This window comes from Notolabrus celidotus, chromosome 8, assembly GCF_009762535.1.
Source record: "Notolabrus celidotus isolate fNotCel1 chromosome 8, fNotCel1.pri, whole genome shotgun sequence".
Classification (NCBI taxonomy): domain Eukaryota; kingdom Metazoa; phylum Chordata; class Actinopteri; order Labriformes; family Labridae; genus Notolabrus; species Notolabrus celidotus.
In genome coordinates this window covers 10704423-10726467 of record NC_048279.1, presented here as the reverse complement: position 1 = coordinate 10726467, position 22045 = coordinate 10704423, and the positions used below count along the sequence as shown (strand labels likewise).

At 41.2% G+C, this 22045-nt stretch overlaps 1 protein-coding gene across 1 annotated transcript; it reads left to right on the top strand.

Annotated features, from left to right (window-relative positions):
• Positions 1-15171: 15171 nt before the first annotated feature.
• On the top strand, positions 15172-21986 carry LOC117817754 (integral membrane protein 2A-like). Its single transcript, XM_034690519.1, has 6 exons — positions 15172-15567; positions 15981-16118; positions 17951-18136; positions 18241-18351; positions 19515-19659; positions 20584-21986. The coding sequence occupies exons 1-6, from the start codon at positions 15496-15498 to the stop codon at positions 20676-20678; spliced, it is 747 nt and encodes a 248-aa protein (XP_034546410.1). The 5' UTR covers positions 15172-15495; the 3' UTR covers positions 20679-21986.
• The last annotated feature ends 59 nt before the right edge of the window (positions 21987-22045 follow it).

Here is a 22045-nt window from a genome sequence, read left to right as displayed (position 1 = left end):
TTTCTTTGCGGTGCCCGGTGAGGGTGTGCGCCAGTCTGGTTCTCATAAGGGCGCAGATCAGATGGAGTTCGGCGCGCAGGGGGGAAACAGGGCCGTAATGACAGCTCGGGATTATTACATTACTCCTCGACATGAAATAGATCCGCTTTACACAAATAAAAGTCAGCGTAGGCTCTATTTAAAATGTTTTTAATCACATGATATAATTGCTGTGAGGAGAAAACAAATGAGGGCTGTGTTTATGGCACGGTTGGTTTGGTTGGTGATGGAAATCTCTGACAACAGCCGGGAAATGGAGAACTATGACCAACCGGAATCACATGCTCTCTGTCATCAGAACCTGTTTTGGAACTGCGGCCTGGATTTATGTTTATTCTTTCCCAACTTGTCGTCTTCCTTCTATGCTGTAACAAAAAATGCATCCCAAACGCTGACCTATAGAAGAAAAGGTATAAGAGAGAAATAACGGTTTGGGCGCGCAAAGGCACACTGCTGCGTCTTTTCGAAATGAAACAATAAACACGGAAAGAAACCGGGAATGAAAGAGAGTGACAAGTTTCTTCATATTCAGTTCGACAGATTATATTTTCATGTTGTCTTCATTAATCAGATCGTAAATCGTTGTCATGTGATGTCCAGTGAAGCGCCTCCATGGCACAGTGATACCTGGCCCTGCTGAACACAACAGGAAGCTGCTCCTCGAAGTTTTGAGATTCTTGATCCAGTGCAAATCTGTTTTTGTCTCATTCAGGGATGTTTGGCACACATGTTTCCTCTTATTAGGCACAATACGCACGCTTGGCGGAAGCAAGAGACTCGAATCCAATTTAGCACGGGCCTCAGGTTTCCATTAATGCGGAAGTCTGATGATCAGCTGCAATTAGGCTTTCCGATCATTTTGCGCCTTCAGGCCCGCTGGCATGCTGCTGATTTGCGCATTCACGACCAAATGAATGAGTATTGGTGAGTAATTGGTTTAACAATTGAAACGTAGTGGTGGGCCTTATAAAGCCTGAAGAGCAACACATTAATCATAAATGTAACTTCAGCATTAGTTGGTTGCAGTTTTTGTTCTTTTAAAAAAAGAAAAAAAAAAAAAAAAGTTTTTCTTACATTTCAGCACAAACAACTTGTTCTGTGACATTCTTCAAGTCATGTTTTCACTGGATGACTGACACTTTGACTTACTTGTGTGTGGTGTGTATGTGTGTACAACTGAGGGCTGTTGCCCAACGAGTAATCACGACCAGTCTTACACTTATGTTAGGCGTCTGTCTGTACTGTGTATGTGCACAAATTAATGCATGCATGTGTGTGTGTTTATAAACAGGCCTGTCTGTCTGTTGCTCAGTGCTGAGTGGATGTGACTGCGCCTGATGGTTTGTTTTAAGTTGGATCCTGATGCTGAGCAGTTAGTGTGTTTGTGTGTGTGTTGAGGGTTATTCTGGGCACGGGCTGCTGGAGCGGATGCCCTCTCGTTGCCAAACGTCAAACTTCCACCACCCGTCCACAGTGACATATGTGGAGTGTTTGAATTTAGAATGCTGTACACACTTAGTGCTCTGTTGCACTAATGAGATGTGATTTCTGTGTATTTGACATGAATGAGGGCCCACCTGCAGAAACACACACTCTGTATGAGACAATGATGTGCTAATTGTTTCCAACACTGGTTACTGCACGGTTTACTTTGAGCCCTCATTTAAACCGAGGAATAAGATGGATCTCTTTTATTTACACATGATGGTACTGAACTCTTTTCCATTATTTTTACTTTACAGAGCCAAACATCCTGGGCTGCGGTAAAATAAAAAGGAAGAAGAAGAAGAAGAAGAAGAAGACTAAAGCAGAAACAGAACAAACACAATCATTCAAAGCATTTTACAACATGGCTGATTACACAGTGACAAATTCCTGCAACCCTGACATGTCATCAGCTCCATGTTGTGTGTGTTTGAGGATGTGTGTGTGTGTAGTGTCACATCTGCTACTCATAACCTCCTCCTTCTTGTCCCTCACCCAGGGGGCTTTAGCTGTCTGGGGTTCAGACTATCTCAGACTAGAGTCCCTGATGCCTTCTGTTATAACTGTAGGTTTTTATCCAGGATCTCTTCTTTAAAGAGAGCCCATTGAGCATATTCCTCTCAGCCTCTCTGAGAGAAATATGTTCAATGAGGCCTGGATGATCAGGAGGAAACTCCTGAACCACGCAAGAGACACACATTGAAGATTGCAGCTGCTGCCATATAGTTGTGCTGTAAACACTTTCGCCAAATAATCTGCAGTTACCTACTTCTTCCTCTGCAAATTGACTTAACTGCAGATTGGTGCGGTTCAAAATGCCCCAGAGGGAAAAAAAGCAAAAGTGCAGCAAATCAAAGAATACCTGCAAAAATAAGAGAGAAAACTAGAATGCCAAATCTGTGGCTGAAACTCTCCCTAACAATTCATCTTTAGGAACATTTGCTTAAAAAATGCAACGCTGTGATTCATGGAATTACCTGTATGAAAAATAATCCATATTGCCATCCGTGTTCCAAGCTGCTTGTGTGTAAATTGGGGTTTAATAAGTGTATATCTGGTCAGTTCAATCACTCAGGCACTTTATTGTAGCAGACTTAACTTGATCACCTTTACTATTGTTCAGCTTCAAACAGATAAACATGTAGAGTAGAGCAGGCCTCTCCTCCCTCTCTGTGAAGCACCTCTGCACTCTGGGCCGCTGTGCTGGCAGCATGCGAGGCGCCTGGGCACGAGGCCTGGTACTACCGCCCTCCTCCTGCCCACAGTGTAGGAAGATTTAATGGCTCATGTGCCACGGCATCCAGCCTTTACTGGCTCCTTCAGCCTCCGCCTGGCCCCGGTGGGTAAGGAGGGATGAGGGCAACAAGGGAAAGAGGAGAGGAGAGTCACAGCTCTGCCAAAACGAGGCCTCCTCCACTCACCACACAAGTGTGTTGTGAATTATCTCTCCCTCTCCCCCTGTTCTGTCTTTTTCTCTCCCTAAGCCTTTGGTTATCCCTTTGCTATTCACCCTCTTCCTATTAAACACATATAGATCTTCATCTGTCCACAACATGAGGCCACACAAGGTCTGCCGTGAATCTGGCTACATGGCACATTCGTCTCACTTGTTTAGATAACTAATTCTTTGATGAAAATTGCCTTTTCTCCCTCTCTCCCTCTGCGTTCCTCTCTTACTTTCTTTCTCTCCCTGACTGCCAGTAACTGTGTGGTTAATGGTTGTGGTAGAAAGAAACAAAAACAGGCGTAATTGATAATGAGAGTCAGACTGTGCATGTGAGGATCCCAGTAGAGCTCCCTTTTTCTCCCATCCATCTCCTCTCCGTCTCGTCTGCTCCTCAGAGTGATGGCTCAGATGTGCAGCTCTGCCAAGCGGGAACGTTTTTAGACGGATGTCAAGGGGTGGAAAATAATCTGCAGGGTGTTAGAGCGTAATTTCCTAATACCATAATATGTAACACGCACATTATGTTGAACTATTTGGATAAATGCAAAAAAGTTAACAATGCCAGCACTGGAACATAAACAGTCTTTTGGGTGGACTTCAGCGAGAGTTTGAAATGTGTTGAGGGCTCTTTTTGGTGTTTTGAACATGCAGGGTGAGGAAAAGTAGTAATTATTTAATGCTTTTCTAGCGTGTATGTGGTGGGAGGTTATTGAGAAACCAAAGTGTCACACATGTCTTTATCTGTTTTTGTCCAACTGAGTGCAAACACTCTCAACACAAATATTTTTTATCAAAGCCTCGCCACAGAGGAGGGAATTATTTTTAGATTGCCCTGATAAATGAGGGGTTTCATATATCTGGATGTGGTCAAGGAGAAGGAGAGTGAAAATTTGGGAGAGAGAGAGGGATGAAAAAAAACTGGCAGGCCTACAAAAGCTTTTAAAACAACATGTGAAAATCTGCAGTTCTTTAACAGTTAGCTTGTCATTTTTATTTGCCTCTTCAGATGGTGGCAGCGGTTGTCTTTCAGGCCGTGCCAGCAGGGATTGGCGGCTGGCTGGAAGGCCCAGGCCTGGCCCCGGGTAGCACTCTTATTATCATCACCACACACTGTAATTCACATGTCAATCACAGGAGGAGAGGGGCTGGTTAGGAGGGGCCGCCGACTGGGGTGATGGGTCGAGCGAGAGGGGGGCTATACGCGCTGAATATTTCCAGCAGGCACTAATCGGACCTTTCATCCCTCATCTAAGCAGAATGTGCCTGGATATGGGTATGATTGGTTATACAGGCCTGGCCTGGGCTGATGCAGGAGGCTGCCCCGGCTTGGCTGCTGTAAGAAGCAAAGTGACCTCTGAGAGAGGTTGAACTGTCAGAGTTTGGCCGGTCTGGCCTGCCTCGAATTCGACTGTAGCTGAGGTAGACAGGATGAATGGAGCAAAGAATGAGAGAATGAGAATAGAGGAAACTGTGTTAATCCTGCAGGAATTCAAAGCTATGAAGCCAACAAACACAAACATGGAAATGTCTCTTTAGGCTGAAGAACAATTGTTCATATAGGGCAGTATATGCAAAGTTATGGCAAATGCTTTTGTTGACTCTCATGAAAACTGTGATAACTACTGTGTATCTAATAACATGACAGCTGAGTGGAAGAGCTAATGCTAACTTTACCTGGTTAATATGGTAAAAAGAAAGATGGCTGATGCATTACACACTATTTTAATTAATTTTTAAAAATCATCTTAGAAGTTAGCATTAATATATATTTAAGTTTGAATTTTGAAAGAAAAAGCTTTTGGATTGCGTTGATTTTTGCGCCCCAGTGGACATGGACTCCTGTGATCTTGTCCTTTACATACCTACGTGTTTTCTGATTTAAAAAATCTCAGCATGTCTTTCAACTTTCAAACATATAAACACACAGTGTTAATCTTTGCCATGGAAAATGTTAAAATAGGCTGTATAGGCAGGGTGCTGTAAATTGCTGCATTAAGATTTACTTCAGTCTTGTTGACAGCATGAGTATTAATTAGGGATGCACAGTATTAACTTTTCAAGCCAATATTGATAAATGATAATGACCTGCTCCTGAAGACCCATACCTGTCATGTGCACTGGTGGCGGAGGTGTTGGTGGATCGTGTCATGTGAGGCTGATGAGATGATGAAGCTAAAGAAGACTGACTGGGAGATGCTGGGAAGGTGGAGGATTGACCATAACAATAGCAATGGAGAAAGAAGTAGATGTGTAAAAAAAGACAGAAGCAATGTGATAGGCTAACAATGAGGGTGTGTTGTAGTGCTATTGGATAGATATGACCAGGTGATGAGAACAGCTGATGGCCAAAGAAGATATGAGTTACAATGAATTGGCATGGCTATAAATTTACATATCTTTGTTCTCTAAATCTTAGCCTTTCTTACCCTCAGGTGTGCAAATATATATACATTTTTGTATTTTAAAATGTGCACGTAGTGCTTCATAACATTTGGCTTCATATCTCCAATGAGCGAAAGTGAAGTGACGTCCATTCTACACAGTCAGTGGTAATGATGGATTGCATATCGTCACCTAATGTGTTGGAATGTGTATGCTTATTAGAAAGTAAATAAAATCAACTTTTTGAGTCATTTTTGTGACCAGCTAAAAACAACACTTTTATATACAATAACAATAGGAAGGGGGTTTAAAGTATTAGGGAAAAAAGTCACAAATGCACATCTCCACATTCCTGACATTGGTATGGGCTTAAATACCTGGCTAAGAATTAAAAGTATGGCACTTTGGAATGACAAACTGTCGCCAAGCGAATTAGCCTATCCAGGCCGTTATTTTGACATAATGGCATGTCACAGTGCAACAAGTTTATGCTTGCTTCCAATATGTCAGCTATAGTTGGCAGACATTGGTGTCTACACTCACTAGACCTAGCTTCTTAGCTCATTTAAGGTGCATTTCGACCAAGAGTTCCGGGGTCTTTTAGCCCCCAGAACTACTTTCCCTAGAACTAAAAGGTTCCTGTTCCCTCATTGTTGTCTGCGTTTCGACCGCGGACTGAAGTCCCGGGTAGATCAGGCCAGTGACTTATGAAGAAAAAAATTATATTAAATAATATTTTTGAAATCTTAATAAAAAACTTGACTAGTATGCATTCTCAGGAACTCCCTCTGTGTTTCAACAACTTTGTAAACTCCACAAACACCGTAACGTTCAACCTAAAGTCCCAGGACCTTTGAAAATTACTACCCCTCAAGCAGGGGCTTTTCGGGGGGGGGGAGACATTATCTAACCCTGAACTAAATTTAGACCCTGGTTCCTCCAGTTGAAGCACACGTAGTTCAGGGGTAAAGTCCCTAGTTCCAGGGTTAAGTTCCTGCGGTCGAAAAACGCCTTTAGTGTTTGTTCAGCATTGGTTTATTAGGAGCAGCCTGTGCATTGGACTCAGTAATGTCTCCTATTAGAGGTGTGTGTCAAAGGGCTCAAGAGTTTGCTTTCTTAGTTGGCTTTTTTAGTCTACAAGACAAAAAACTTCTAAAATAACCAAGAAACACTGTCGTTAATTATACTATCAGTCAGTAGGACTTGTGCACTGATTGTATAACTTTCATCTGAAGCCTCAGACTCTCTTGACGTTCCTCAAAATCCCAAGCAACAGCCAAACCCAGTGCCTAAAACAGCAGTTACAAACCAATGGGCAATATCAGGATGGTTTTACACTTTAACAGTCTCTTCTATGTTAAGTATTAAAGACGCCCTATCAGAAAGCCTCTTACCCCTCTACCAAACATCATCAGAGCTACATCCTGACACATCACCAGTGGACATGGCAATCCACAATGTTTCCAACTGCTACAGAGAAACTGTTCAATCCTGCTTCTGAACCGCTGAAATCACTCTTGAGGAGAAAAGGTCATGCAGCATCTCTTAAGTCATAACCAGTTGCCCTCACATGTACAGAGAAACATTTTCTCGTCTCTGACTCTTTTCCCACCCCAGGAGACTTTCTGCAGCTCCACAGAGACACTATAATTTAAACCCTGCCAAAATGGGAACTCAAAAGACAACATGCTATTTCAATCAAAAGCCCAGCTCTAACCCCATCATCCTGCCTGCCAGAGTGTGGTGTAACACACACACACACACACACACAAACACGCGCGCGCAAAGAACTCCCTGCCAACTTGTGGTTTACATTCACGATGCTTTAATGCCTTGTGGTTGGTGCTCTATCAGGGCCATGAGAAATGATTTATTAGTGGCTCCCGCCTGTGTTTACAGATAATGAGCCTCAGTCAGTGTTAATAAAGAGATCCACTCACAGCCTGGAAACACAGTACCTCTTTAAAGGATTACTGTCACAGCTAAACAATAGCTGTCCCCCCAAACAGAGCCTTGTAGTGTGTTTTCAGCAGTGTAAGAGTCTGTTTCCATGTATGCTGGAGCAGGAGAAACAATCCATCTTTCCTTTTTATTGCAGCACTATCCATTTGAGGTGCACAGTTGATATCAATTTCTCATTTGTTCTGTGTTCAAACCTTTCAGTCTTTTTTCTTCAGGCTCTTCAGAGACACATTTTTATGGACGCTGCTGTTGGCTGAATCATTCTCCTTTTGGTGAGGCTACATGTTGGAGAGGAGAAGAGAAGCATGAATACGTTTTCCCCTGTTGAAGGCTTACTCTTTTATCTATTTGAATGTCAATCATACGAACAAGTGACTGTGTGTGTGCGAGTGTGATGAGGATAAAAGGGAGACATGGAGACACATGAGCACTCTGGCAGTGAAGTGTGTTTGTGTGACATCATTATTTCTCCTTCTGGTTCCAATCAGCCAACCCTCCTCTGTTAATGACACCTGATAGATTAATGACTGATAAAGAGTGTGTGTATGACCATGTGTCTGTCTTAGTGTGTGGAGACTTGAGTGTGTGCATGTGTGTGCGTTTGGTAGGGCCCCACATAAAGCCTGCAATCAAATGGTTCTCAAATTAGCGCTCAATAACTACATCCTGACCAGGGCTTAGACTTTGAAGCGCAGGAAAGTCCTTCCTGACAATCAAACACACACACACACACACACACACACACACACACACACACACACACACACACACACACACACACACACACACACACACACACACACACACACACACACTAACACATATGGGGTATCACTTTCATCCAGAGTATATCACATCACATTTGTTTCCATGGTGAACTCTGACATGCTCAGAAACAAGCATGGTGCCGGAGATGTCACCAGTTTTATTACTGTGCTGTGTCAAATATCAGTACTTGATTCAGGCCAAAACCACATAACTCTGGTACTTAACTCTTGATAGAAAGAGCAATGCCAGGGACATCCAGATCACACACATCATGTCAAATCCATCTGTGTAAAAGGAGTTGGACATTGTTCTAGTTTCACCTCCTCCTGTTGACACTGTGGCAAATGTGTATTTCAGATAGCATCAGCAAACAACATAGAGGATAATTTTAATATTACTCTCAATTGTACAACTTCATATTTGTGGTTAATGGTTGACCAGTCAATACAGAGAAATGGAGAGGTAGAAAACAGTGTATCAAATAGCTAAGGATGATAAAACACAAGCTGAGTGAAAGACATGTCGACTTAATTGAAGAAAAACAAGAAGCAACCACAAACTGCAACACAGTAAGGTTCATTGGCAGAGTTACAGGACAGGCTGAATGAGAAGAAAATACTAAGTTCCAAGGAAGACGACCCTATGCAGGGGCTGCTATTATTTTCTGCATCTGTTGAGAATGCCAATGGAAAAACACAGATGTTTTGACTTTACTGTGAAAGAAAATGTTCCATTAAATGGGACTTTTAATTGTAAAGCTGGCTAATGACCAAACCTTGACTGAAAATGTTAAGTTAAATGTAAATTTGATCCACAGGTGGGCTGATAAGGATGCTGTTGCCATGAAAATGCTACAAACAATCAAATCTGAGGGACATTTTTCAATACATTAAATCACCTTAAAATCATTACTGAGTGTCAACTTGTTGGGTTATCTTTGATTGGAATAAGGGTGATAAGCAGGATAATGTATAGTGAGCGAGTGATTTTGTATTGTGTTCCTAACCCTAAACCAAGCACCACATACAGCATCACTGTCAGGTATATTTGGCTGTTTAAATGGGTCAAGCCCAATAAGTGACCACATATTCCTCATCAACCAAACTCAAGGTCTCAGAATGTTTAAATCTTAAATTATTTTCCCAGTCAGCCCTGAAATTACAATTACGATTATGATGATTATCATTATCAGTATCCATCCATCCTTTATCTTGACCGCTTATCTCATTCGGGGTCGCAAGGGGCAGGACCCTATCCCAGCTGACATGGGGGGAAGGCTGGGTTCACCCTGGACAGGTCGCCAACCTATCACGGGGCTAACATTATTATTATTGTTAACATTAACATTTTGTTATTATTTTTTAAAATTATTATTATTACAATATTTATTTTTACTCTATATTCAGTTCTGTCATTAATTTATAGGACATTCAAATTCAAGCCCAACAGTCAACTGAAGAATGAAACACAAATTACAGAAATGTAAAGCATTTAGAATATTAAAAGTATAAAGTGAGTCTACATACATTAAAAAGTGTGTGTCTGTGTGTGTGTGTGTGTGTGTGTGTGTGTGTGTGTGTGTGTGTGTGTGTGTGTGTGTGTGTGTGTGTGTGTGCACATGTATGTGTGTAACTGTGTCCTGCTCCTCCAGTGAACTTTATAGAGGTGACGTCATCAAATCTGGAAGTGATTGGACCAGGCTATGATGATGGCCACGATTCAGAAGACGGTGTGTATTAGGTGTGTGTGTGTGTGTGTGTGTGTGTGTGTGTGTGTGTGTGTGTGTGTGTGTGTGTGTGTGTGTGTGTGTGTGAGTGTGAGTGTGTGCACGCAAGTGCTCTCTACCAACACAAAGTCAACATGGCTGAAAAGTTCGTGTTGCTGTCTGGACTCGTCTCATGATGATGAGGTCATTTCCCCCGAGTTTAACCCTCAGGAACATAACAGACAGACGTCCATTTCCATCCCTCTATTCCTCTCTGTTCTCTTTAATCCTTACTGATCCTAGTCAATTCTTTCACTTTCCCTTTCGACCTGTGCCAGCTGCCTACCTTGATTTGCCCTCCCTTACATTACGTACTTAGTGTGACCCTCTTTTGCTCTTTCTTCCATCGTACCCTTTGTCCTCTCCCACACTCTCTGTGCTTCAGAAATCCTTTCATCCAACATCATCACCTCTTCGCTACGTCACACAGACAGACTCAACATTAAGTCAAATGTTTAGAGAATAACGTTCTTTTTCACTAAAGCCATATAAAACCTTTCCATGACACGTTGTTTGTTATTTTGGCAGACTCCAACAACTCAAATAAAAATGTGTTCAAACAGAACAAAGTTAAAGAGGAAGGTCTTTTCCACTCTGAGGACATTTGTCTATACTGTTTCACAGAGGAAGAGCTGGTTTGAGTAGTCTATCATATGACAATAGCAAATAAAAACAATGTTTTGTAAACAAGGAATGGCGCATTAGTTGAAGGAAGTAAAATGTTGACATTTATAGTAAGTTATACTATGTGATGAAATATGCATAGTGCTGATAATGTTAAAAGTATGAAAGGCTTTAGCGCTGATTGTTAACACTACCGTTGATGCAGGATCAGTAGAGGACCTGTAGGCCTCTTTTTATTGAACTGTTGTAGTGGTTCTCTGCATGAGTTAACAGAAAAGTTCAACTTTCATAATCCATATTGGAAAGGATGATTGGAATTACATTATTATATAAAACAAAACTTTCAATACATATATTTATTGCGTCACAATATATTCAACATTGTTAGCTTTTATATTGTATGTCATTATTTTATGTATAATTCTTCTATTCTTTATCAAAGCTGTAACATTAGATCTATCAAACTATTGGCTAAGTTAAAACAAGTGGTTCTGATTTATGTCTCATTAAAACGAGAGTTATTCATCCCATATCACAGACAGGTGTAAATGCTACATAGCTGACTATAACTAATGACAAGCTAGTCCAAAAAGGTTCATTTGGTCTGATACCGTATATTATACTAAGACTACTCTTATATCTAATCCAGTATTTTTATTTATTTACCTTGACATGTTTCAAGTAAACTCTGTGCAGTCTTCCTTAGAAGAGTCACGTGATGTTATAGTGACTTGTCTATCAGCGGATTTATGAGGTTTGGTTCTCTTACCTGAAGCGCCAGATCGACCATGCCCCCTGTTGTCTGACAGCCTTAGGAAAGCAAGGCATTCAACTGTCCTCTGGGCCCACTTCCTGATCTCTACTTCCACTCCATCGCGGACAATGGGGGGCTTGGTCGTACTGCTGCTTCAGGTATGGATGACCAAACCCCAACAGATCAGCTGATAGACAAGTCACAACAGCATCACGTGACGCCTCTGAGGAAGCCTGCAGGAAGTTTGTAGTCGAAATCATAGACTGTAAATAAATATTCTAATAATTCTATATAGTCTATGGTCGAAACATTTTAAGGTAAAAAGAGAAAACACTGGTCTTACAAGAACTGTCTTACTTTTTATATTGACAAGCTAGCTTTAGCTTACATTTTGCATTCAATAATCTTTCATCACAAAAACAATGCCAGTTAGCAAACCTATAAAAGCAGGTAAGTTAGGTTACTTCCCAGCTAGCAATGCTTTGTTCTAAAAAAAAATTCTGTTAATGTTACAGAGAATGTTAATGTAATGTTTTCAGCACGAAGTTTGCTTTGTGTTCAAAAAATGTTCTCTAGTAACATCCCCGTAAAACATTAATAAAATGTTAAATGACAACAGTGCTCGTATATTATGCCCTAATGTTCTTGAAACATTCTCAGTGGGAAGTTGTCTTTATCTTCACAATTTGTTCTCAGGTAATGTACTCTAAAAACATTCAATGATCTGTGACCCAAATAATTTTATTATTTAAATGTGAAAGATAAAACATTCTATCTTTGTTCTAATAAAATATCACCAGAATATTCTTAAATAAAACATTTTGTGCTTTGAGGCATCAGAAACATCCTGAAAACATGTTTTACATGTTGCTTTGAGAATGTTGCTTCTTTGTTATTAAGTAACAGTATGGGAACATTTTATGGAAAACATTCAATAATCTTTTACATAAGGAATATTATCAAAACATCCTCTGAATGTTAAAGACAAAATGTTCTTCTTTCATTAATAGTAAACAATAAAGGAACATTTTTTTTATGGATAAACATCCTTAAGATGTTCTTTGAATATTACATTCAAAACCTTGTCTTGAAACATAATCAGAACTTATAGGGAATGTTAGCCAATGTGGAGAGAACATCCCCTGCTAGCTGGGTTGTACTTATTGATGAATATGATGAATCTTTACTGGATTTGGAAGACACAACTTGTGATATCATAGACTTTCAGTGATTTTTTTTTTATATTGAACAGTGCAGTTGATGTTTAATCATTGAAGGTAAAATAATTAATGTAGGCCTACTGTTTTCATGTAGTGCTTTCTCTGTGTTTGAACTCCCAGCCGTCCATTTGAGAGATAACTGCAACTGATCCACAGCTGCCCTTAAGATACAAACCATATTAATGTCTTTAAGAACATTTTTAGGTGTTAGTTGTACAAGCTGGTCAAAATCTTGCAGCAGTTTCAGAGAACTTGGTAAACTTTTACATTCAAAGTTATGAATAACTGGTGTAAAACTTCACTGTGATGTTATCCCTCCTCCTGTACCCCCAGCCAACCCATCAGAGCTCCTTCAGCATGAAATTATTACATTTCCCTGAGGTGAGCCAAGCTGAGAAGATGAAGACAGGCAGACAGGCAGCGCTATGAGAGAGCCATGGTAGCTTTAGAAGCTGATACTCACAGGAAAGACTCATTTGTCACCCCTGTCTCAAAGCCATATGTGATAGCCAGGAGTGTGTGTGTGGTGGGGCAAGGATTATGAGAGTGTGATGAAGCTGACTCTTTTTTTCAGGGGAGGGGGGGCCACTGCTTTCAACCACACAATCTTCTGTTTGTCTCTAACTTTTTCTCCATCTCTTCCTTTCTCTCTCTCTCTCTTTGACCACGAAATGTTCTCCCACTCGAGACACATGGTGATTATGGTGTGTCCGCATGAAGACATGTCAGTGACGTTATGAGGCACTGAGCAGTGTCTAACTTTTTGGTTCAACTCTGTGGCCAGCTGTTGCCATAGCAGGATTTGGACTCTGAGTGTGTGTGTGTGTGTGTGTGTGTGTGTGTGTGTGTGTGTGTGTGTGTGTGTGTGTGTGTGTGTGTGTACGTGTGTGTGTGTGTGTGTGTGTGTGTGCGTGTGTGTGTACGTGTGTGTGTACGTGTGTGTGTACGTGTGTGTGTGCGTGCTCTAAAAGGGACAGAGTCATTTGTCACTTGTGGTTTCACATGTCTGGTATTGACATTGATGACAAATCTATGAGGTGTGTGTGTGTGTGTGTGTGTGTGTGTGTGTGTGTGTGTGTGTGTGTGTGTGTGTGTGTGTGCACGCTTGTGTGTTAGCATTAGTGTGATCATATTTGTTGGCCTGCATGTGGGTGATGTCATGTATGAGAGCTTCTTTTTCTCACACTCTTTTTAGGCAGTTCTTCCTCTGCAGACTTTCACAGTTTGCTGACATAGCATGCGAGGCGTGTGTTTGTGTATACACGTGCATGATGTAGTGTGTATTTTTATTGCTTTTGCTGGACGGTCGCTACAGACCACAGGGAAACGCTGGCATTCAAACTCCATCATATATGCCTGTCACCCACTGTTATGATGCCTGCTGCCTCTGTGTGCCTCTGCACAGAAACATGGATGTCTTTTCATGAAGTTTTGCTCTTTTCAGTCTGAGAGGCACAGAAATTCTACCTGGCAGGAGCATTAGAAGTTTTGGATGTAAACTGGGTGGACAGCAAGTTTAATCTGCCGTTAATCAGCTCTTTGGAAAACTCACTCAAGCATCAGATACTGCAGATTGCTCTGCCTCTCCCTGTTACTCCCTCTCTGTTTTTCCCAGTCATCACTTTACTCTCCCCCAGGATCAGTCCAATCCCCCCCAACCCCCTCTCCACCTGCCTCTTTGCTTCAGTCCCTAAATCTTCCCTTATTTCCCCCAGTGCGGTTTCCTCCTGGCTCCCTCTCCTGCCTTTTACTCTTCCCCTGTTGTGTGTGATGCTGAGAAGCCCTCAGGATTAAATTTAAGTCTTTTGTTTATCATCTCAGCTATTACTGTTAATGCTGGCCATCCCTCTCTTCTGTTGTGTGTGAGTGTGTGTGGGTCCACCTATGCATGTGTGGGCAAGCTCTCAGATCAAACACAGCGTAAGACGAGCCCATAAACAAGCCTTCAGGACCACTTAGGATTTTCAGGGAGAGTCAGTTTCGGTGGGTGCACGGAGGGGGAGTAAGGTACAGAAATCAGCTGCTCTGTTTATGTACCTTTCAGTGGTGATTACCGGTCCAATCCGTCTGTTTAACAGAGGAAATATCATAGCCATGCAGAGTGCGTGTGTGCTTGTGTTTGTGAAACTAGGAGATGCATATGGTACAGTTGCAGCGCAGAGGGCTGGAGAGATGCCACAGAGTTGCGTGGAATTAGAGCGCTGGTACAGCAGTAAGTGTTTATTTACTCATACCTTCAGCCTTAACTGAGTCAGAAGAGTAAAAGCAGAGGAAGCAGAGGACCACCACAGACCAGGGGACTGAGGATATGTGTCAGACATACAGTATAGCCTTGGCATGGGTCTGTGTTTCCACACAGTGCAGTGAAAGCTGTGTTCTGTGTATGTTAGTGTGAGTGGGCAAACACACTGGCAGGTAGTGCCCAGCCTTTAAGAGGGACTATATTTACAGTCAGTTTAGAAAGTGGAATATTTAACAGAGATGAATGGGCCACTTTGTACTCTCAAAGTATAACTTTTTATTTAATTATAGTGCAGTCAGTGCAAAATTAAGTCATGTTTGTGTTATGTACTGTACATAATAAAGCAGGTTAAAGGAGTCAAGTTTAACTGAAAGTGTGTTCAGATGTTTGGTCAAGGTTTATTTCAGGAGTGGAGGCTGATTATTCTTGGTGAATGCTTTCTTTAAGGGTCACTAGATGGCGCCAAAGGAATACAAACAATCAAAGAAAGGACGCTAAAGGCAACATATTGGCAATACCTGCTGTCAGTGGGCAGTGTTTCACCAGCAGAAACAGGGAACAAATATTCTCAGTTCCTATTTGTATGTATGTATGCTGGGTAGTTTAAAATATAACCAGTTTATCTAGCTTCTTCTTTCGGATGTGAGCCTAATCCCCTCCAGCCACCGGAAGCGCTAAATAAAGCCGAGGTTGCAAAGTGCGTCACAGCGCGGAGCTGCAGAGACTAAACGGGACCTGCTCTCCAGCACCCACTGTCTTCCTTTTTCTGTTTGCACAAGAAACCCCAGCTGAGGTTTCCTCTCCAGCATGGTGAAGATCGCTTTTAACTCTGCTTTGGCGCAGAAGGCGCTGGGCAAAGATGTACCAGTCGCTGTGAAGGTGAGCTAACGGGCTTTGGATGCGGTGTCTGATCCCAGTGTCTGCTTTTAGTCTGGCAGTAGGCCTGAATCGGCCGCAAGCAGGCGGTGGTGTTAGTGGTGCTAATCTATTTACTTAATACTGCCGTCATGCATTCGCTTATTTAGACAGTTTTGGTATCAAAAGATGTGCAGTGATTTTGGTCAAATGCATGCAGAGCCATTGTGCACCTGATGCAGCACAGTGGGACCGCCCATCTTCTGAACAGCTGTTCTGCAGTGCCCAAAGCCTCAGTAGGATTATACATTGCTGAGTCAAATCTTCGTGTTTTGAATGTTGATCCATTGCACGAGGTATTCTGATTATTTCCGGCATTTTGTGTCATTTTTCATGTGTGTTTGTGTTCGTGTTTGTGTGGGTGTGTTTGTTTTTAGGATCCTGAGCTGGCCTCTGCTCCAGTGGGCAACGAGGGCTCCACAGGTCGCTGCCTGCTCACCCTGCTGGGCATCGCCTTCATCCTCAGTGGGCTCATTGTGGGGGGAGCGTGTCTCTACCGATATTTCACACCCAAGGTAATTGCGTGTGCGTGTGGGTTCAATTAGGGCGTGAGAGTGTGCGTGCGCATTTACGTATTACCATTACTAATGGAATCACCATTGTTGTTAAAGTTTTCTAATTTATAGCCTTGCATTAACACCTACACATACACTATATCTACTCATGCAGGGAACATCTACCCAGGCCTAGCGTTACATTTTCTGTATTATAATAACAATGTTGTATACATTTGTTTAAAGCTAAGTGTCAGTCAGAGTTTGAATCGACCAAAATGGTCCAGATTCATGTGTTCAGTTCTTCCATTAAATCATTTGCAGCAAGTCAGAAAAATGCATTTGCATCTTATTTTATTTTAAGCAACTGTTTTTGTATAGTTGAAAACTCTTCATGTTTTACTTGATTTGGATGAATAAACATAAACAGCAATTGAAAGTTGTGAGCCACGTGGATTAATTAAAACTGTAGAGATGGTTTCATTCCTGACTTCGTCAATTAGCTCTTCTAACATGATTATTACTGTTAATACTGAACCATATTTATTATATATATATTTATTATATATTTTAGCTCTTGTTTTTCATCCTCAAGGCTTTTTATAACCCAAATTAATCTAAGATGCTAACATTAAAACACTAAAACTCTGTCCCTTTGACTGGAGATGTGCTGAGGGAGCCGTGAAGAAGTGTCAGCCTCTTTCACTTTGGGAAGATTTATAAAAGCTGCTTCTGACTGCTCTAGAGAGACACTCCTGCACTGGTGGGAAATGAGAATGCTGACCCTTGCTCACTTCCGTCTTCAGAAAGTGCAGACTTCACACTTTGGTTTTGCTGTGTTGTTGGTTGGAGGCTCTCACATACCTCTAACATGGATTATTCTTAAATATGAAATGAAGAAAAGTTATATTAGAGAGCTAATACAATGTGGCAACAAGACAGATTCACTTATGATCTGACATATTTAACATTCATCTTGTCTTTGGGATCATATTTCAGTGATCTATTAATCCTCTGACTTGTCATTCAAGCAACAGTGACCTTTGGGGGAACAATTTAGTTATTTTTCATTTGGCATGCTTCTTTGAAATCAATACAGACAATAAAGATTAGACTGAGAATAAACAGCACAAAATTGAAATTCTTGTTGTCACTCTCAGCTCATTGTTCTGATTTGGTTTAGCATTTTAATGACCTAAGTGGTCGATCAGTCCACATTTCCTTCCCACTAGCTGGTGCAATTAACTCAAAGCTTCACTTCAAAGATGATTAAACTTACACACTACAGGTACAGACTAAGTTCCATTCAGCAGGATGCTCATGCTGCCCTGTTCCTACTGGATGTGTAAATCACATCTGTTCTCTTACAAAGAGGCAACAAAATTAAAGAAGACTCTGACTCTCGGTTTTCTTTAGAAACTGAAAAATCAAGTAACACCTGAAGATTATAAAATATATTTAAAAAACAAATTCTGTACAGAGTTCTTTTCATGCCCTCTGGTGGTCAAATAAAGCTTCTTCAGCTCGTCATTTTACATCAAACCCTGCCTTCTTAATGATTCAAAAACCTTAAAAAAAAACACTGAAAAGTTGCCTCTAATCAATCCGAATAGGTTCTATACCCAAACTCGTCCCAATATATGCTCCCCCTGGCAGCGTCCTGCTTCTAAGATACTGCAGGTGTTATTTGTTCTGTAATGCTGGCACAGTATGTCAGAGTAACACTGTCTAACAATCTGAGGGTGCTATCTTCATCTGACAGTTACGTCTGGGCATCAAAGAGTGTTTCTTTCTGTGATTAGCTGTGTGAACAAAGTGATTTATTCTGCTCCTGTGATGCTTGTGTTCTCCAGAGGCTGTATCATGGTGCCATGCAATTCAATGACATATCAGCTGGAGGTGGAGGAGAGAACCAGCCGTACTACCTGCCCCGAGTGGAGGAGGAGGTGGAGATCTCCGACAGCATGGCCGTTATCAGTGTCCCGCCTCCTCGCTTCAGACCTGGAGACCCTGCTTACATTCTCCATGACTTCAACAGGGTAACACACACATACTGAAAACCCCTGGTTAAAGTTAAATGACAATGCTGATCTCTTGTTAATGTGGTTTCAATCCTGTCTGATTCGTGTTTGTGCGTGAGCAGAAGCTGACTGCATACCTGGACCTGACTCTGAGGACCTGCTTTGTGATCCCTCTGAACACCTCTGTGGTGCTCCCCCCTCAGGACCTCATTGACCTCTTCTCACAGCTGATGGTGAGTCCAGATCAGCACGTCACAGGGTGCAGCTGCCGTTTGAAGCGACTTACATCGGATGGTACAGGAAAACTCAGCACACAATGTTATTGTTCAGACTTGTGCAGAAGTGCTGATAGTATTACCTGAGCAAATCCAGGGATTTATGATAATTCCAGTGATTGTCTGTGCTGTAATCCTGTCTAAATCTGCCACATCTGAAATGTGTACGGTGAAATTTCCAGCACAGATCACCTTCTCAAATCCCAGACTTTCTGTCATATTAATAGCTCTACTGCAATCAGAGTGAGTAATCTCCTCCAGGATGTATTGCTCACACATCTTTCCTTTCATTTTCTCTAGATATGACTTTTTAAAGATGTTTGTGAACACTCAGTTTTGTCAACTTAGTCAATTAGTTTCAAAAAGTTCCAGACCAGATGCTGTGTGAGGAAATAATAAGACAGTACTGCTAAGATAGATAAGACTGTAATTTTGTTTACTGAACGTTTTTATTAAAACTTAGTATTTGTTATAACTTTGAACTGGAGGTGGCGTTCGTTGAAAGGTAAAGGAGTGAGTCATCTCCACCCCTAAAACCAAGATGCTGTAATGGCTAAAAATAGTCTAATCTTGAACATCCTGGACTATTTCTTAGTATGAGTGATAACTAGAATAGCACTGTGGGTAGATCTTTTTTTTACCTGTTGAAGTTTTTTAAACAATCTGTTTCTTTTTAATATATAAAGAAATGTTGTGCTAAGTTGTATTTATTTCACACAGACCCCGTGCAACGTATTCTTTTTGATTTTTGAGTCCTTGGTCAGCTTGACAAAGTTGGAGAAAAGTTTGTCTCAAAACCGTAGTTAGACACTCAGAGTTCAGCAGGCTTTAAAAAATGAAATTTCTCTTCATTAATTTCACTTAATTCCACTCATCATGACATGTTGTTCAGCATTTGGTGTTTGGTTTGTGGTTGTGCAGTCAGCAGATTTCATGATCCACTGAGAGAGTGTTTCATAAAAGAGAAGTGGGGAATGATTGATTAATTAGAAGAAAGTCCCTACAACTCTTTGTTTTCACATTTTCAGCACTCATGTTCACTGAGCTGTTTTTCAAGAAAGTATTTCAGTGGTTTACATTTGTGTTGAAATGTATTCCTGATCTTTTCTGTGTTGTCCCAGTCTGGCTCTTACCGCAGCTACTTAGTGCACGAGGATCTGGTGGTGACGGAGCGTATCGATGATATCAAGCCACTGGGCTTCTACATCCGCCGCCTGTGTGATGGAAAGGAGACATACAGGATGCAACGCCGCTCCAGCCTGCCAGGTCTGCATTTACAGATGAGCTGTACATTTACAAAACTTTACAAAACTCACATAAAAAAAATCTACACTCAAGTCAGCTTAGTTAAACTTTAGAAACTGTATTACATAGCACCACAAAAGGAGCTTAAAATCTGGAATATAAGCCTAAAAAACCCTGAGCTGTCTCCCGACATGAAGACTTTGATTACGTTGCCGAATCCACAACTAGTAGTTTCTGTGCAGCTTTGTAGCTTTTGCCAGTACCATCTGATTTGCCTAAATAGAGCTCAGCCTACAGTATCTTTGAAAAGATGTGAGGTACAGATGAACCCACTACCAAGACCAATTCCCCAACAGTCTCACCACCCACCTCTGCTGGTCATTTGTTGTCATAACCTGAGGTTCTTTTCAATCAGACTAGACAAAGTGTTTTTACTCATTATATTACACCACGGTTTTATTTAAGCACATGATTTTGACCCATATCAATTTTACTTTGTTAACCCTTCAACAGTAAAACAAAGAAACTAGTGTTATTGTCTACCTACATAGATGGTTAACTTATCAAAGTACTTACATCGTATCAACACCATCAGTCACAAGATAAAATTCCTGCACCCTTGAGATCCCTTACATAGAAAGCCCTTTTTGCAATGAAAGTCCTGACTGATGAGTGCATACATCTGAATACAATAATACTGTACTGATTTTTAAGTAAACTTAAGTTTTGATTAATGTATCAAAAATGCTACATCCCTCAAGTGGACGGCCTAGGTTTGATTCCAACCTGCGGCCCCTTTCCTGCAGGTCACTCCTCACTCTATCCAGCTTTCCTGCTCCATTCACTCCCTTCTAAATAAAGGCATACAAGCCCAAAAGTATAACTTAAAAAGCTGCACTCACTAACATTTGAATTAATGTTTGTGTGTTTCTTTTTGTGTGACAGGTGGAGGCATCCAGAAGCGCTCTGCCGACGAGTGCTTCACCATCCACCACTTTGAGAACAAGTTTGTGACTGAGACCAGGATCTGCAAGGCTTGATGGGAAAAACGAGCATAGGTTAGGAAGCGAGTGAGAGAGTGTGAGAGAGACAGATCGACAGAGTGTGAGAGTGATTGAGTGACAGACAGGTTGAGAGTAGGAGGTTGTGAACGAGGGAGGGAACAACTTTTTAGCAGAACGTCTTTTGTATAGAATTCTTAACTCCAGTTTTTTTGCTCCCCTGCTTTAACCCCAGTGAGAAGTGAATTTAAGATACAGTGCTAGCTTAACCCCTATCTTCTGCTGTATACCCCTGAACCTGTATTAGTCATAGCTCTTTTGCTCAAATATTGACTAGTTAGAGAACCAGCATCAGCCTGCTTTCTGAGGAGATACTCTGAGTTTAGTTTGTTGTGTTTTTGTTCTGTTGCTTTCACTCCCTGCTGACTTATCTTATCATTGTTACTGTATTTCAACATCCAGTCACCTCCAGATAGAAGTTGTTATACCTACTACTGAATATCCTAGATATACTGACGAGTCATTCATATCAGACTGTCCGTGTCAGCCTACTGTTCTGATCTGCTGTATGTTATAATGTGATATAGCACAAGTCACCCTGGAAATGTGAGGTATAGTTACAGCACACATGTAACATGGTAGTCTGTGTTATTAACAGATGGTACCAGAGCAGAGCTTACACTCACCATTTTTGTAGATATTTCCCAGAGTGCCCTGCTGCTCCCAGAGGCCCTCTGCTGTCCTGATGTAATGATTTTATTTAATTAATGATGTCATTCCTAGAGGTGAACAGTCCAGAACCCTATACAACCAGTGTTTGTGTTTGTGTAGAAACTACATGTGTGACAGTCAACATGAGGGATGGCTGATGAGATGAAGAAGTGAATAAGCTAAAGGGACATTTCACTAAATTCAACTTTAAAAACACTTTGTCGATGTTTTTGAATTCAAATGTTTATGAATTTGTACCACAGTAAAAAAGGTTATCTGCAATAAATATTTCACTGTAAGAGGCGTCATTAAGCAGCTAAACTGTTTTCAGAGTATTCACAGGAACTGTTGGTCTCTGAAAATCATTTGATGAGTCTGAACCCCGGATCTGAACAAAGGAAGAACTCTGAAAGGAAAATCTTGAAAATAGTCCCTATTTTCAGATTACATGGATCATTTTGGGTGGTTTCCACTTGATGCCTGCAAAGACAGACAATCAGACAGGACGTGTGCTTGTAAAAATTTGTTCTTGTCTCAGCTTTTTAACAATACTAAAAACCAATGTTGTGTCCAGCTACTGAAATAACTTTCACTTTGTTGCTGAATAAAGTAACATTTCTTTACCTTAAGCGTGAATATTTTGTCTGTTTGCTTGTTATTTATCACTAATGAAAGAAGCACCTTCTAAAGCCCAC

What these genes read in the sequence shown, in the direction of transcription:
- LOC117817754 (XM_034690519.1), top strand. Translation starts at nt 15,496, where the DNA reads ATGGTGAAGATCGCTTTTAACTCTGCTTTGGCGCAGAAGGCGCTGGGC. An exon ending in ACCGATATTTCACACCCAAG is followed by an intron (nt 16,119 to 17,950) that starts GTAATTGCGTGT and finishes TGTGTTCTCCAG; the next exon opens with AGGCTGTATCATGGTGCCAT. An exon ending in TTCTCCATGACTTCAACAGG is followed by an intron (nt 18,137 to 18,240) that starts GTAACACACACA and finishes GTGCGTGAGCAG; the next exon opens with AAGCTGACTGCATACCTGGA.